At 40.2% G+C, this 17,938-nt stretch overlaps 1 protein-coding gene across 2 annotated transcripts in view; it reads right to left on the reverse strand.

Annotated features, from left to right (window-relative positions):
• Nucleotides 1-17,938, reverse strand: part of ccdc93 (coiled-coil domain containing 93) — a 66,074-nt gene that overhangs the window by 35,018 nt on the left and 13,118 nt on the right. The window contains exons 4-8 of one of the 2 annotated variants that reach the window (XM_070875461.1): nt 17,279-17,390; nt 16,001-16,099; nt 11,175-11,231; nt 6,934-7,034; nt 831-848 (exon numbers count right to left, since the gene is read on the reverse strand). In XM_070875461.1, the coding sequence (XP_070731562.1) occupies nt 831-848; nt 6,934-7,034; nt 11,175-11,231; nt 16,001-16,099; nt 17,279-17,390 (387 nt within the window). The remainder of the gene's footprint in view (nt 1-830; nt 849-6,933; nt 7,035-11,174; nt 11,232-16,000; nt 16,100-17,278; nt 17,391-17,938) is intronic. The other variant, XM_070875462.1, reaches the window with a different exon arrangement.

Consider the following 17,938-nt stretch of genomic DNA (forward strand, 5'->3'; position numbering starts at 1 on the left):
ACAGATTCCATCTCTCTCCCTGGCCACCATCTCAAGCCGAACTAGACTGGATCACAACATTGGTGCCTTAATTGACTGAGCTTCCGACCCCATATCCTCCATTAGGAAGACAGCCTACTTCCATTTCCGTAACATTGCCTATCTCCATCCCAGCCTCTTCCAGGTTTTTATTACCTCCAGATTCGACTATTCAAATGCTCTCTTGGCCAGCCTCCCATCTTCAATCTTCCAAGTTTGAGTTCATCCAAAACTCTGCTGCTAGTATCATAACCCGACCAAGTTCTGATCATCCATCAAACCCGTGCTCGTTGACCTACATTGGCTGCTAGTCCATTAACGCCTCGATTTAAAAATTCTCCTACTCAGTGTTCAAATCTCTCCATGGTCCCATCCTTCCCTGTAACTACTTCCACCCTTTCAAGAACTCCGACCCCTTGTGCATCCCCCACTCCCTTACTCAATCATTGGCAGCCACACCTTCAGCCATCTAGAACCTAAGCTATGAAATTCTCTCTCTAAACCTCTCTTCCTCTACACCTTTAAAGATCTTCCTTAAAATCTCTCTTTGACCAAGCTGTGTGTCACTCTTATGAATATCTCCTTCAGCTCGTGTCAATTTTTGTCTGATTACACTCTCGTGAAGCACCTCAGGAAATTTTCCAAGTTAAAGGTGCTATATAAATGCAAGTTGTTGTAGATTTAGTAATAATTAAGAAAGCAACAATACTAAATTTGGGTATAATGAAGTGCAAAGTTTTAAAAATGTGTACTAGCTTTTTAAACTTGTGCTATAGATAGCTTTCAAATGAAAATTAAGACTAAATACTCACATGAGGGAATCGGGAAAGCTAATGAAAATGAAGAATGCAAGAAAACAAAAAAAGGAGTGAGAAAAGAAGAGTTTAAACAAAACAGAAAGAATAAATTGTAAGTAATTGAGAGATTTGATAGCCATTAAAATCAGTAGTATTGAAATACAAAAGAAAGAAAAAAGCAGTGGCAAGAAAAGAAAATACCTAAATGTGTGCCGATAACAAATTACAGTATAAAATAAGCAATACAATAATTCTCATTACGTTGTGGAAGAAAACACTAGCTTTGACAACTGATGGACACTACTCACTTTCAAACTTCATAACATTATAATTTAGTCACAAGATTAGGTGCAGTTAAGGGATCACATCTCTTCCCCAAGTTAACCAATCATTTTAATGCAGGTTGGATTTCAGTCGCATACCTCGCACTATTAAATCAGACTCTGCAGTGAGAAACAAATCACTTTCATAATACTGCCACCTCACTCTGCTTCCTGACGTTTCCTCGAGTCAAGGGGGAAGCAAGAGTACAGCACTGAACATGTCAAATCTATAAATAATCCAAGGAAGAGGCATAGAAATTGGCCAGAAAAAGCAGCACACTTGAGGACTGGGATAAATTTAGAATTCAGCAGAGGAGGACAAAGGGTTTAATAAGGAGGGGAAAAGAGAGTATGAGAGGAAGCTTGCCGGGAACATAAAAACTGACTGCAAAAGCTTCTATAGATATGTGAAGAGAAAAAGATTAGTTTGAAAACAAACATAGGTCCCTTGCAGTTAGATGCAGGTGAATTTATAACAGGGAACAAAGAAATGGTGGACCAGTTAAACAAATACTTTGGTTCTGTTTTCACGAAGGAAGACACAATTAACCTTCTGGAATTACTAGGGGACCGAAGGTCTAGTGAGGAGGAAGGAACTGAAGGATATCCTTATAAAGTGGGAAATTGTGTTAGGGAAATTGATAGGATTGAAGGCCGATAAATCCCCGGGTCCTGATAAGTACTCTGGGATGCAGATTAAGGAAGTGGCCATAGAAATAATGGATGCATTGGTGATCATTTTCCAACAGTCTATCGACTCTGGATCAGTTCCTATGGACTGGAGTGTAGCTAATGTATCACCACTGTTTAAAAGAGAGAAAAGGGGTAATTATAGACCGGTTAGCCTGACATCAGTAGTGGGGAAAATGTTGCAATCAACTATTAAAAGATGAAATAGCAGCACATTTGCAAAGCAGTGACAGGATCGGTCCAAGTCAGCATGGATTTATGAAAGGGAAATCATGCTTGACAAATCTTCTGGAATTTTTTGAGGATGTAACTAGTAGAGTGGACAAGAGAGAACCAGAGGATGTGGTGTATTTGGACTTTCAAAAGGCTTTTGACAAGGTCCCACACAAGAGATTGGTGTGCAAAATCAAAGCACATGGTATTGGGGGTAATGTACTGACGTGGATAGAGAACTGGTTGGCAGACAGGAAGCAGAGTGTTGGGATAAATGGGTCCTTTTCAGAATGGCAGGCAGTGACTAGTGGAGTACCGCAGGGCTCAATGCTGGGACCCCACCTATTTACAATATACATTAATGATTTAGATGAAGCAATTAAGTGTAATATCTCCAAGTTTGCAGATGACACTAAACTGGGTGGCGGTGAGCTGTGAGGAGGACGCCAAGAGGCTGCAGAGTGACTTGGACAGTTAGGTGAGTGGGCAAATGCATGGCAGATGCAGTCTAATGTGTAAAATGTGAGGTTATCCACTTAGGGGGCAAAAACACGAAGGCAGATTATTTGCTGAATGCCAGCAAATTAGGAAAGGGGGAGGTGCAATGGTTCATCAGTCAAAGTTGGCATGCAGGTAGTGAAGAAGGCAAATGGTATGTTGGCCTTCATAGCTAGGGGATTTGAGTATAGGAGCAGGGAGGTCTTACTGCAGTTGTACAGGGCCTTGGTGAGGTGTCACTTGGAATATTGTGTTCAGTTTTGGTCTCCTAATCTGAGGAAGGACATTCTTGCTATTGAGGGAGTGCAGCGAAGATTCACCAGACTGATTCCCGGGATGGCGGGACTGACAAATGGAGGAGAGACTGGATCAACTGGGCCTTTATACACTGGAGTTTAGAAGGATGAGAGGGGATCTCATAGAAACTTACAAGATTCTGACGGGACTGGACAGGTTAGATGCAGGAAGAATGTTCCCAATGATGGGGAAATCCAGAACCAGGGGACACAGTCTTAGGATAAGGGGTAGGCCATTTAGGACTGAGTTGAGGAGAAACTTCTTGAGAGTTGTTAACCTGTGGAATTCCCTACCGCAGAGAGTTGTTGATGGCAGTTCATTGGATATATTCAAGAGGGAGTTAGGTATGTCCCTTATGGCTAAAGGGATCAAGGGGTATGGAGAGAAAGCAGGAAAGGGGTACTGAGGGCATGATCTTATTGAATGGTGGTGCAGGCTCGAAGGGCCGAATGGCCTACTCCTGCACCTATTTTCTATGTTTCTAATTCACGATAAATAAATTCAATCAATTTGAATCTCAAATTTTTCAATGGATGGATAGATAGTGCCACCAATTCCATTCCAATCGGACCCTATATTTATGATGACCTTTCTGACTTGTTCAGATTCTGTGAAAAGAGCTGTACTTGCCCAGTTGAGACCAATTTTCAAATTCCCATACAAAAGTTTGTTAAAATATGCAGATTCACAAAACATAAATAGGAGCAGGAGTAGGCCATTTGGCCCCTTGATCCTACTCCGCCATTCAATGAGATTATGGCTAATCTTCGATCTCAACTCCACTTGCCTGCACTATCCCCATAATATCCAAAAATTTATTGATCCCAGTCATGAATATACTCAATGACTGAGCTTCCACAGCCCTCTGGGGTGGAGAATTTCAAAGATTAACAACCCTCCAAGTGAAGAAATTTCTCATCAGTCCGAAATGGCCGACCTCTTATTCGGAGACCGTGACCCCTGATTTTCATCAGTTCACATGCCACTCAATTTAAAAAAGGGTCCAAATTCAAACTGCTAAAACTCAAAGACACCTGCAATTTTAAAAGTCAGATTTGTCCAACAGTTTTAAATTACAAACACTGGAAATGGCGTTTTATGATGGGCAAGTTTTCTTTTAGACAGAATTCATGAATATACAAACAGAAAATATATTGTATTGCTCATTGTATAATGCTCCCTAGAGGTCAAAAGAAAACAATGCTGATAAAGGGTCTACACCTGAAACATTAACTTGTCTGGCCCAAGCATTTTCTGTTTTTAAATAACAGATTTTTGTTTGGAGCAAATTTATGATAACACAAAATCAACATGAATACTGCAACTAGGAATAAACAATCAAATTCCAGTTGATGGAATGAGACAGTTAGGCATCAGATGGATAGTAAAATGCATTGAAAAAGCTTCAGTTTCTGGTACACGTGATTAAACCCAACACAACAATGGGATAAAAGCCTTCTTCCTCTATTACAACTTCTGGAGTAAAAGGAATTTGCAGCCCCAATCTAGTTTGTAATGGGTATGGACTCAACACAAAACAAAACAAACAAACTTGCTCAAAAAGGTTAGCAGAGGTTTAAAATCGAAACATTCACATTAATATAGTAGAGGGTGCTTATATATCCTTCCTGTTCTTCAAAAAAAGAAACCGCTTCATTCTTATGCTGCCCAAGTGGTCTGTAGCATATGCCTTGTTAATTATTTTTTTGCATTAGTAAAGTATCTTTCCACCTCCAAGGATCAACTTGGATTCATCTTCCAGGTGTCCGATATTTTGACGATACCCTTTAAATGCTTCAATAGCTGCATCATTGCTACTTGCAAGTCTCATTGTTGGTTTTGTGCTGGTCTTTCCTGCTCTGATGAAAATAGCATTTTATTTCCATACAAGGTTGCGAGACTCTTACTTATATCCTCAGTTTTCTTAACGAATTCCACTCCTTTCCTAAACACAAGAACATAAGAAATAGGAGGAGTAGGCCATACAGCCCCTCGAACTGGAGATATACCAGGGACTATTTTCTGCCTCTCACCCTACTGCCACAAATCAGATTACCTACCTGGCAGGAGCTTTATCAAGTGACATGCACCCTTCACACACTGTAGCAGTGTAATCTAGCTCAGTAAGTTAGAGAAACCAACTGCTGAGAATGCACATTAAAATATGATATTGCAGAACTAATGTGGCCTTCTATTGCTGCACCACATAAAGCCCTGGGATGAACACCATTATATCAAGCTAACCAACCGCAAAAAAATCTATACCTGATTGGCCACATGGATAAAAGGGATTGTGGATGCATATCATTTAAAAAATAATAGCGCTATGCATCTAGCTTTCTGCATCATCGACATTTCATTGGAATGTACCAAAGTAGTATAAAATTAGGAGGGCAGCAGAGGCCTGTTTGCAGGATCTATAAACACCAGATGTCAAAGCAGAACTGCCAAAGGCATCATTATGTACTGCAGTTAAGTCTTGGCAGCAGTGATGTCTTATGCTTATGTGATTAGTAAATGTAAATGTGTGATCGGTCGAGAAAGTGGAGTTGAGGTTGAAGATCAGCCATGATCTTACTGAACGGGAGCAGGCTCAAGGGACCGTATGGCCGTAACAGCGAGTAAAACAACCTGAAGAATCAAATTCCCAAGTGGAAACCAATGAGAGCCAAAGTAGGTACTCTTCCAAATAGCTCGTACACAAATGAAACAACTAGTGGTGATCTAATAATCCACTGCAAATGGGCTATGAAAGACTGAAATATTAACAAAAAAAAACCTAGACTTTAAACCAAAGTTGAACAGATACTGGAGACACTCCAGAATATTGGACTAACAGACATAGTCCCATTTTGTATAATAAACTCTTAGTGGATTCCTTGCAGGAACTAACCAAGGTATCTGCCAATCATGCTTTCAGTGACAAGTTCATCAACCAGATGTTTTCCAGTTTTGGATAAAGTATTTGGCACTCCAATTGAGAGCACGCATTTCTCCTGCAAGACAATGGGATCCTCTAGTCATGTCTGAAAAATAAAGGTCTACAAGCCCTAGCATAACTTTTGCTTTGTTTGGATCCCGTGTAATTGAGTGGCCGTTAGCTCTATGAAACAATAGGGTATAATTTGGCTGTTAAGTTATATAGAATTTGGTGTCAGTCAACTCCTGGCACCAACAAATGCAGAAGGATCCTCAGCATAACCTGAAAGTCTTCTGCACCAACCAGTGGCAATGCGCATACCTAATTGTCTATGGCTTGATTTTTTTACTAACTAATGTACTCTGAATAATGTGGCTTTACCTTAGGGGAACCAGAAGTAAATTTGTTGTATGTGGAACTGCGCTTTGCAAACTGGCTGAAATGTCTAATTATGTAATAAAACCAACTACAATTAATAAAAAGTAGTCATCATCTGCGAAGATCTTTACAGCACCGAGGACATGACACTATATAAATTATGTGTTTTTTTCTTTCAAACCATTTTCTAGCTCAGACAATACAGATTCATGGATCTGCTTTTTCTCATTGCTGAAGCAACAAAGATGTCCATTTCTTCTCTGCTCCTCCTGTAAATATTTATAGATTCTAATAAGCACACTAAGCTGGGGGCTTTGGCAACATATGTCTCCTCCATCAAGGAGTGAGACGGCAGTGCTTTTCACTTAGAACCCTCTATTGGTAGATAAAGTTTATCAAAAAAATACAAATAGCACTGTGTGCCTCCCTTCTCGGGTATATCCCCCATCTCATATCAATGAAATACATTGGATCTACAAGATAGGAGAAAGCCATGATGAATAGAACAACCAGTTCATAAAAACAGATGACCAATGAATCTTATTTAATAAAGATACATATATGCATTAAGCAGCTTGACAGCACACTTCACAATTTTTTTTTTTAAAAAGCTTAAACAAAGTCACATAGGCAAGAGATAATTACTAATGTAATTTGAATAACCTGCAGTTGCAACTGCTCTATATAGAGCCCAAATTAACTGTCTATACACCTAACTTCTTTAAGAGACACTAAATACAGGTCATCTACAATTAGACACTAAAAAAAAAATTAAGATATCATTCTCTTCAAACCTTACCGGCCAAACTCCAGAAGGGTAGAATGGACTCTGGATTCTTCATCCACCAACTCTCCTGCTGCAGCCAACCGTTTGTACTTACGTTGTGGTTTATAAACATCCTTTGAAAGCAAAAGGATTCAACATGAAATCAACTGTTAAAACAACTTGCATTTATGTAGCGCATTTATGTAGTAAAATGTCGCAAGGTGCTGCACAGGGTTATCAAACAAGATCTGACACTGAGCCACACGATGAGATATTAGGGCAGATGACCAAAAGTTTGGCCAAAGAGGTAGGTTTTATAGAGCGTCTTAAAAGGACGAGAGATAGTGGGGCAGAGGTTTTGGGCAGCACATCGAGCTTAGAACCTTGGCAGCAGAAGGCATGGCCACCGATGGTGGAGCAATTAAAATCAGGGATGCGCAAGAGCCCAGATATCTGAGGGTTGCAGGGGTTTGCAAAGATAGGAAGGGTAAGGCCATGGAAGGAACTGAAAATAAGGATGAGAATTTTTTTTTTTAATAAATATAAATTGGAATTGTTCAACCGGGAGTCAATGTAAGTCACCGAGCAAAGGGGTGAACGGGACTTGGTGCAATTTAGGATGTACAGCAGTATTGGATGAGCTTATGAAGAGTGGAAGACGGGAGGTTGGCCAGGAGTGCATTGGAAGTCTGGAAGTAACAAAGGAATGAATGAGGGTTTCAGTAGCAGATAAGCTGAGGGCAAGGGCAGAGATGGAAGTAGGCAGTCTTAGTGATAGCGCGTATATGTGGTTGGATGCTCATCTTGGGGTCAAATACGGCACTAGGTTACGAATAGTCTGGTTCTGGCTCAGATAGTTGCCAGGAAGAGGGATGGCTAGGGAATGGAGTTTGTGGCAGAGACCGAAGACAATGGCTTTGGTCTTCCCCCAATATTTAGTTGGAAGAAATTTTTGCTCATCCAGTACTGGATGTCAGACAGTGGAGGCAGTAGAGAGAGATGGTGTTAAAAGGAGAATCATAGCATGCAAAGGGCAAGTAGAAGGAATTTTAAGTACTTAACTCTATTTGAAACAGTTGACCATATTAATGATTTACCTTGAACTGCAAACTTTGAGGTCCAAGGAAAAGATTGCAATTGACTAGCTATTAATGATTAGGTGTGTAATTGAAATTGCAGTATATGGTGAATTTCACTAGCCTGTTCCCAAAACTTCCAATTAACCACACTCAAATTCCATTTCAAACTAATTTTCTAAACAATTCAGTGTCAAAGCAATGCTCAGATGTAGATGTACAAGAAAGTATCTTGCACTGAAACTGCAGCAAGAGCAGTCAATGCAGTGTTGATTAACTTAGAGTTGGATTAAATTCTAGTTAAAAATAGAATTATAAAATGAGATTGTCAAGTATTCTATGAAAAAACAGCATGCTACAGAAAGTGGACAATCAAGGTAGAGAAAATGTTCACATCATTGTTCCTTAAGAGATTAAATTGGGTAAAGTCAGTGATCATTAGCCAGGAGGAAAATGTTCTTTCAATGCAAACCATACAATAGGCTAGGCTACATTTTAAAGAACAGCAATTCAAATGTTGTATTAATGTTTTGCCAGTAGAGCAGAAAGTTACTGCTGATTCAGGATTAGTCTAACTGCATTATACTACTTAAAAGTCTCTAAATGAGATTACTTGAGACAATTGGCAGATTTCCAGAAATAGAACTTAAATGGGAAAGTCTCCAACCTCCTTTCCCCATCATCAGTCCTCTCTTGCACTCCCATGCTGCCTTTTCCTCCCCTACCTCTACCTTCCTATTTGCCCAATTCAATTATTCCCCACTCCCTAAACTACACTTCACTTGAATATCTGCAATGTGAGGTCATCCACCTTGGGAAAAAAAAAACAGTAAGAGAATATTATTTGAATGGGGAGAAATGACAACATGCTGCGGTGCAGAGGGACCTGGGGGTCCTTGTGCATGAAACTCTTTTTGGAGTTTATCTGCAAAAACAAAAGACATTAAACCGTGCCACCCTACCTGGGTGACACACCAGACATTTACAAGGCCCTTTTTTTTTCCCTTTTTTTGTTTTTTTTGTGTTTTTCTTTTTCTTTTTGGTTTTTATTTTGGGCACTAAAATCACAATTTTCCCCCAGTGCCCCCTATAAAAGGGAAGGGGGACACTAAAAGCACCGGCAATTAAAACAAATTAAACTTTAAAACGTAAAATCAAATTAAAATTTGGTTGCCGGGCGTGATGATGCACTCCAGTCCCTCCGGTGCCCACCTCTCGCGGAAGGCCGCGAGCTCCATCTCCAAGGACACCCTGGACCGGATGCAAGAGCGGAAGAGACAAGGCTGGGATTAGTTGCAGTGCAAGTGTTGGCTGCAACCACATTAAAAGTTGTCTTTAGCAGAATCCCAAAAAGTTAGTTTGCAGGTGCAGCAGGTAATCAGGAAGGCGAATGGAATGTTGGCCTTCATTGCAAGAGGGATGGAGTACAAAAGCAGGGAGGTCCTGCTGCAACTGTACAGGGTATTGGTGAGGCCGCACCTGGAGTACTGCGTGCAGTTTTGGTTACCTTACTTAAGGAAGGATATACTAGCTTTGGAGGGGCTACAGAGACAATTCACTAGGCTGATTCCAGAGATGAGGGGTTACCTTATGATGATAGATTGAGTAGACTGGGTCTTTACTCGGAGTTCAGAAGGATGAGGGGTGATCTTATAGAAACATTTAAAATAATGAAAGGGATAGACAAAATAGAGGCAGAGAGGTTGTTTCCACTGGTCGGGGAGACTAGGGGGCACAGCCTCAAAATACGGGGGAACCAATTTAAAACCGAGTTGAGAAGGAATTTCTTTTCCTAGAGGGTTGTGAATCTGTGGAATTCTCTGCCCAAGGAAGCAGTTGAGGCTAGCTTATTGAATGTATTCAAATCACAGATAGATAGATTTTTAACCAATAAGGGAATTAAGGGTTATGGGGAGCAGGTGGGTAAGTGGAGCGGAGTCCACGGCCAGATCAACCATGATCTTGTTGAATGGCAGAGCAGGCTCGAGGGGCTAGATGGCCTACTTCTGTTCCTAATTCTTATGTTCTTATGTTGTTTTTTCGGTCATTTGAGAATGAAGTGCACGACATGTATTGGCCATCATGTGGCTCTACACCAACAGTTTCAAATGCATGGCAATTTTTTTTTAGTTAAGGTGCATGAACAAATCACTCGCTCATCTTCTTTAGCTCGCCAGCAACCTCTTGTCCTAATCTCCTCCAGCTGCCTGTGAACTTAAACATAGATGACTATGTTCCAGCCCTCTTAATGGTTGCATGACTTTTTCACCCCACCCCCACTCAATACTTGAAAAGCCCAAGCAGAAACAAACCCACAGGAGGTCTTAATAAATCAGCACAGGACAAAAAAAGCAAGTGAGAACATAAAAATGAGATCACAACAGCAAGTGAGAAAAAAAAATTGAGCCAGACGAACATTAGACAGGTAACCAGACCACCCCCCCCTTCAGTGTGGAGAAAAGACTGAACTGGATAAACCCATTACCTCACCAGAGGGAAAAATCTCGATTTGATAAAGGCAAGAACACCTCCCCATAACAGAAAAAAAAAGTCTTGATAGTCAAGATCAAGGGATCCAACTAAATCCCCACCACCATACCTCTCACTCCATAGAAAAATCAAGCTTGATAAAATCTTGACTGAAACCCTACCTCCACTGAGAATAATTAATTATGTCACCCCACCCACCTCCACCCCAGAGACTAAATTTGGGGCACTTCGGAGATCGAATTCTAGGCCTGAACTGAAGTTGTGACATCCCCCTGCTGTGATGAAAATCCAGAGATTATTCTCTTGGCCCTCTTCTCTACAAATATTCTCCCACCCCCTAATCTTTCTTGATCTGAATAGTTCACTTGACCATGATTCAGCTTGTGACTCCACAGGTGATCGACCAGTCCCTAAAAAAAAATTAATACAATTCAAGTTGTGCATATACACAATATACACACAACAAATAGCAGGCGACTGCAAAATGTAATGTTCTTTTGTGCAATACAGTTTGATACTAGCACGGTTTGGTGATATTCTTTGCAGATTTCAATCAAAAAATGCTTTGGGTGAAGTTAGGCAAACAGTAATTTAAGACATGAAGGAATGAATTTGAAATGTTAAAAGATATAGAAACACTTAAAGTAGGTGATATATTGACTGCCGTTTCACAGTGTTGGAATTGAGAAACGAGCAATCTCTACTTACAGAAACTTCTACAACGGTTTTCATAGCCTTGCCTTTCTGTTCTTTGAAGTCATCATCCTATTACAGATGAAAATTGAACGTACACATTTAGTTTATTGAAAAATACAGCATCACTTTTTAAGATATTATACAAAAGTTCACTAGCTACTTCTAATGATAGATGCAAATGAAAACTCATGAGGGCCGGATTTGACAGGTTTTTGCCACGATTTGACTCACCGTGGCAAAAACCCGGTCGCAAAGCCCAGACGGGATCCTCGGGTACCTATTTGCGGCAGCAGTTTCAAGTGCCGCCAGGGAGAGGTGCAACGACACAGATTGCATTACCGTCGTACTTTTGGCACTCTCCCAACCCGTACGCTGTACCCAGAATACCGACAGGCTGTCGGTACAGTCCTGCCAGCAGCGGTAAGTAAGTATGAAAAGCTGCAAAAAAAAAAAAAAAAAAAAATTAGAATTTAATAAAAACTTTCAGCGATTTGCTAGCTAAGGGTTGTGTGTTTTTTTGCAATTACCCCCTTCCCCCCCACCCAAGACCCCTCACTCAGCGCTCCCGTCCCCAGACTAAATTTGGCAAAACTCATGTTTTTGCGCCGCGAATCCTTGTGCAACGTCCCCATTACCAAGACGTAAAACCCGAAAGTTTGGCCTAAAAATGATAGTGAAATGATAAGTTTCACGTATCGCTACCATTTTTGGCAAAAAAAAACCATAAGCTGAAAATCCGGCCCTCGGTATTTTGATGGTAAAATAAATGTTTCTCTGCCTCTGTTTATTTGGTAGGGGTGGGGAAGAGATCTCAACAGACACTACTAATACTATTCACCAATACCACTGGGAGTGTACTTAACTTACAGCATCAGTAGCTCTACTCCTTCAAGGTTTAAGATTTTTGCTTTCACCCATGAGACTGAGAAATATAGCAGTGATAGTTCTTGAACTCAATCTAGGCAGACACTCCATTGCAATATGGGAGGGAGGGCTGTACTGTCAGAGGTTTCATCTTTCGGACGAACATTAAACCGAGGCCCCGTCTGCTTTCTCAGGTGGACGTAAAAGATCCCATGACACTATTTTGAAGAAGAGCATGGGAGTTAACCCTAGCCTCCTGGCCAATATTTACCCTTCAAATCAACATCTCTAAAAACAGATTATCTGTCCATTATTTGGATTTCCAGAAAGCATTCGATAAGGTGCCACATAAAAGATTACTGCACAAGATCAAGAGCTCACGGGGCTGGGGGTAATCTATTAGCGTGGATAGAGGATTGGCTAACTAACAGAAAGCAGAGAGTTGGAATAAATGGGTCATTTTCAGGTTGGCAAACTGTAACTAGTGGGGTGCCATAGGGATCAGTGCTGGAGCCTCAACTATTTACAACTTATATTAATGACTTGGTTGAAGGGACAGAATGCAATGTAGCTAAATTTGCTGATAAAGATAGGTGGGAAAGCAAGTTGTAAGGAGGATGCAAAGAATCTACAAATGGGATATAGAAAAGCTAAGTGAGTGGGCAAAAATTTAGCAGATCGAGTATAATGTGGAAAAATGTGAAGTTATCCACTTTGGTGGGAAAAATAAAGCAAATGATTTAAATGCAGAGAGATTACAAAATGCGGTGGTACAGAAGGATCTGAGGTCCTTGTACATGAAACACAAAAAGTTAGCATGTAGGCACAGCAAGTAATTAGGAAGGCAAAGATAATACCTGGAGTACCATGTACAGTTTTGGTTTCCTTATTTAAGGATACTTGCACTGGAGGTAGTTCAGAGAAGGTTCACGAGGTTGATTCCTGAGATGAAGGGGTTGTCATATGAAGAAAGGTTGAGCCTATACTCGGAGTTAAAACTTAGGTGTGCTCTTATTGAAACATAAGATTCTGAGGGAGCAGGACAAGATAGATGCAGAGTGGATGTTTCCCCTCGTGGGGGAATCTAGAACCAGGGAGCTTTCAGAATAAGGGGGTCGCTCATTTAAAATGGAAATTAGGAGGAATTTCTTCTTAGAGGGTCGTGAATCTTTGGAATTCTCTACCTCAGAGCGGTGGAGGCTGGGTCATTGAATGTATTTAAGGTGGAGAGACACAGATTTTTGAAAGAAAAGGGAGTGAAGGGTTATGGGGAGCAGGCGGGGAAGTAGAGTTGAGGCTAGGATCAGATCAGCCATGATCGTATTGAAAGGTGGAGCAGGCTCAAGGTGCCAATGGCCTACTTCTGCTCCTATTTCTTCTGTTATGAATACATTGTTGTTTGTGGGAGCTTGCTGTGCGCAATTGGCAGGAAATGTCAGGTGCAGTATTTAGTGTAGTCCTTGCAATGTTAAATAGGCTTCAAAAAATTCCAAAATGTTATTTCTATTTTGCCTGTTATCTCCTCACCCCCATTCTCTCCTTCATATTGCTCATCTCGGGCAGACCTAAAGAATTGGTTCCAAACTCTGATTTACTGGAGATACATAGAAACATAGAAAATAGGTGCAGGAGCAGGCCATTTGGCCCTTCGAGCCTACGCCGCCATTCAATATGATCATGGCTGATCATGCAACTTCAGTACCCCACTCCTGCCGTCTCTCCATACCCCCTGATCCCCTTAGCCGTAAGGGCCACATCTAACTCCCTCTTGAATATATCAAACGAACTGGCCTCAACAACTTTCTGTGGTAGAGAAGTCCACAGGTTCACTACTCTGAAAAAGTTTCTCCTCATCGCTCGGTCCTATATGGTTTACCCCTTATCCTTAGACTGTGACCCCTGGTTCTGGACTTCCCCAACATCGGGAACATTCTTCCTGCATCTAACCTGTCCAGTCCCATCAGAATTTTATATGTTTCTATGAGATCCCTTCTCATTCTTCTAAATTCCAGTGAGTATAAGCCTAGCCAATCCAGTCTTTCATAGGTCAGTCCTGCCATCCCGGGAATTAGTCTCGTGAACCTTTACTGCACTCCCTCAATAGCAAGCATGTCCTTCCTCAGATTAGGAGACCAAATCTGCTCACAATACTCAAGGTGTGGTCTCATCAAGGCTCCGTAAAACTGCAGTCAGACCTCCCTGCTCCTGTACTCAAATCCTCTCGCTATGAAAGCCAGCATGCCATTTGCTTTCTTTACTGCCTGCTGTACCTGCATGCCTATCTTCAGTGACTGATGTACCATGACACCCAGGTCTCATTGCACCTCCCCTTTTACTAATCTGTCACCATTCAGATAATAATCTGCCTTCCTGTTTTTGCCACCAAAGTGGATAACCTCACATTTATTTACATTATACAGCATCTGCCATGCATGTGCCCATTCAAATAACCTGTCCAAGTCACCCTTGCAGCCTCTTAGCATCCTCCTCACAGCTCACATTGCCACCCAGCTTAGTGTCATCTGCAAACTTGGAGATATTACATTAATGATTTAGACGAAGGAATTGAATGTATGTTGTAAATAGCTGGCGTCCCAGCTCTGAACTTGCGGCACCCCACTAGTCACTGCCTGCCATTCTGAAAAGGAACCGTTTATTCCCACTCTTTGCTTGCTGTCTGCCAACCAGTTCTCGATCCACGTCAATACATTACCCTCAATACCATGTGCCTTAATTTTGCACACCAATCTCGTGTGGGACCTTGTCAAAAGCCTTTTGAAAGTCAAAATACACCACATCCACTGGTTCTCCCTTGTCCACTCTACTAGTTACATCCTCAAAAAATTCTAGATTTGTCAAGCATGATTTCCCTTTCATAAATCCATGCTGACTTGGACTGATCCGGTCACAACTTTCCAAATGCGCTCCTATTACATCTTTAATAATTAATTCCAGCAGTTTCCCCACCACTGATGTCAGGCTAACTGATCTATAATTCCCTGTTTTCTCTCTCCCTCCTTTTTTTTAGAAAGTGGGGTTACATTAGCTACCCTCCAATCGTACTGATCCAGAGTCCATGGAATTTTGGAAAATGATTACCAATGCACCTATTTCTAGGGCCACTTCCTTAAGTACTCTGGGATGCAGATTATCAGGCCCTGGGGATTTATCGGCCTTCCAGTCCCATCCTTTTCCTTCCTGAATATTGAATACAGCTTAGCTTTATCTTTTAGATAAAAAGTTTGTATTTTGGATGGTGATCTTTCACTATATGGCCAGATTAGGAGCTCTTTACAGAACTGACTGAAATAGCTGATCACAAAGGGTCAAGTACACTGGATTACGTAACGTTCAATAATCTACTGACTATCAGATGCTCACTGATCTGCTCAGCAGTCACTCTGATTGTTGATAACTCAACATCCTTCCTACCATTACTGTGCTTCTTGGTTTTTACACTTTGTCACTTTAAAGTATAGAATGCCTAAATTATTTAAATACAGCTACAATTTAGAATTCTATGGTAATGTTTTAAAGTTGCAACTTGTGCTTTAAAATAAAGTTACTTTAGCCAAAGCTAGAAGAAATGTTGGAGAAAAAAAATTATCCTTTGACCTAGACTCAACATCTCCAGAATTAGTTTTATTCCGAGAAGACAAAATAAATCTAATCTTGGTGATCAAAATCAAACATTTCAGACTACATTAAAAAGTAATAAAATGTGAAAATTCAATATATTTAACGATTGGAGTCCCCTGTTAGCAGCAATTGTTGAAAATTTAAACTATTTCAATTTCCTAGTTAAGCATCAGAACTTAAATTGAAATGACTAAAGCAAAATGCAAATTTGAAATATTTTTGCAAGTTGCCTGTTGACAGATCCTTCCTTGTACATTCCTACAACTTCACGAACACCCATTTCTATATTAAAGCATTTACAATACTTTAGAATTTAAATGGACTGGGAAACTCACCTCAAGTAGACTATGAGTTTTCTGAAATTGAGATACTGAAAAAGACCGAATGTAATCTCCCATCTCTTCTCTGGTCTCAATTGCACGTTTTACCAACCACTTAAAAAAAATAATAAGAGTTGAGTGTTACTCAGTAATAGGTGTAAAGATTTGTAATTTGCTGCAAAATCTACTAAAGGTCACAAATAAATCACAAAAGTAAACTTACAACAGCTACCTGAAGACTTTCATATGTGAAACCTTTTAGAAAAACAATAATTATTTTTAAACAAAGTGGAAGAATTGGGGGAAATGAAAGCAGGAAATTTTAGCCCAAAACTCATGGCTCACCAAGAAAATAATGATGCCTTTCTACAAAAGTTTTTCTGCCGATATTAAATTCATCTACAGATTTTCACATACTCAGAATATGGGCCTTTACAACTGTGTCCTAAAGAACAAAATAGCTTAACGGTTCTCTGGTGAGAAAATACCTCGCTAAGACAAGAAAGGAGCTTGTTATGATAAGAATGGTCAAATTTGATGCAAAACAATCTTCCCAAAATCAACTAAAACAAATAAGGGCTTTCTTTTTGATCCAAGATTATGGCATCACACAATAAGATTTGGGATTTAAAATTTCTTAAATCTTTAGTAAATTTAATTTTTAGATATACACAACCAGTGGCTCAAGGCAACATGGCCAATGATACAAATTAAAGCAAAATTGAGTGATTTGTTCAACTGTGAATGATAGCTCTCCCTTTTATGCTGGCTACTTACTGCTGCCTGCTCAATATATAGAAGAGCTTTTAATTTATGAGATTACTTGAGCTAATAATTTTATAGCAACCTGACAAGTTAAAAACGTCAATTATGGAGTTATTTGAAGTTTCCCTTTGTTGTGAAAAATGGCTGTTAATCTTCAAATGAGTTAACTACATGTGTGTAGGGAATAGTAGTAATCATAATCATCAAAGGCAGTCCCTCGAAATCAGTGAGTTCTTGGGTGATTGATCAGTCCAATATGGGAATTACAGTCTCCGTCACAGATGGAACAAACAGTCGTTGAAGGAAAGGGTGGGTGGGACAGGTTTGCCACACACTCCTTCCGCTGCCTGCGCCTGGTTTCTGCATGCTCTCAGCGATGAGACATATGATGTCAAACTTTTTAAATGACAAGCATATTATATAGGTTACAAGATTCAGAAAAATGAAGTCTAGTTTAAGTCAGACGTTCAACAAGAGATTCAAATAAATGTTATTGCTATTCAATAATTGTTCAAACAAAATCCTTACCTGCACAACAGGGAATGTGTGTATGAAATCCAGACCCTGGATTTGATGTGGTTCCAAGCGATGAGGACACTTCATATTTGGCAAAACAGATACAATTTTTTCCGTCAATGCTCTAACATGTAAAAAGTAACGTAATATTTTTCAGATGAGTTTTAAAACATATTAGCTATAAAATGTTAAAAATACTAAAAACGTCCTCTATAATGCCTCAATGTTATTTCATGGGGGGGTGGGGCAGGGGAAGAATGTTACTTTGCTATAAGGCGAGTGTTTAGCTCAAAAGCCACAAAGGAATACTCTCACGCAGTCTTGCAATGTTCTAAAGTGCAGTTTTACGTCCTGAAGCCCTATATTCTAGCCCACATCCTACAGCTCTCTAACTCTGACCAATCCAGTTCCACCGCTCCTCACTTGCTTGCAGATCCTACCTTTGAAATCAGTCATTCATTCAGCTTATCTCCCTTGCTGCATCACGCCTTAGCTTTAAAAGCACCGCAAAACCTCTCTTTGCAATTGTACTCAGTCAACTCTTCTAGTATTGCTTGGTTAATTCTCCTCACCTATGCAAGGCACCATGAGGCATTTTATGTTAAAGGTGTTACCCAAATGAACGTAATTGTTCTAGTCATTATATTTTAAACTTGAACCATTACATTCAAT

The sequence above is a fragment of the Pristiophorus japonicus genome, chromosome 3 (genome assembly GCF_044704955.1).
Source record: "Pristiophorus japonicus isolate sPriJap1 chromosome 3, sPriJap1.hap1, whole genome shotgun sequence".
Classification (NCBI taxonomy): Eukaryota; Metazoa; Chordata; class Chondrichthyes; family Pristiophoridae; genus Pristiophorus; species Pristiophorus japonicus.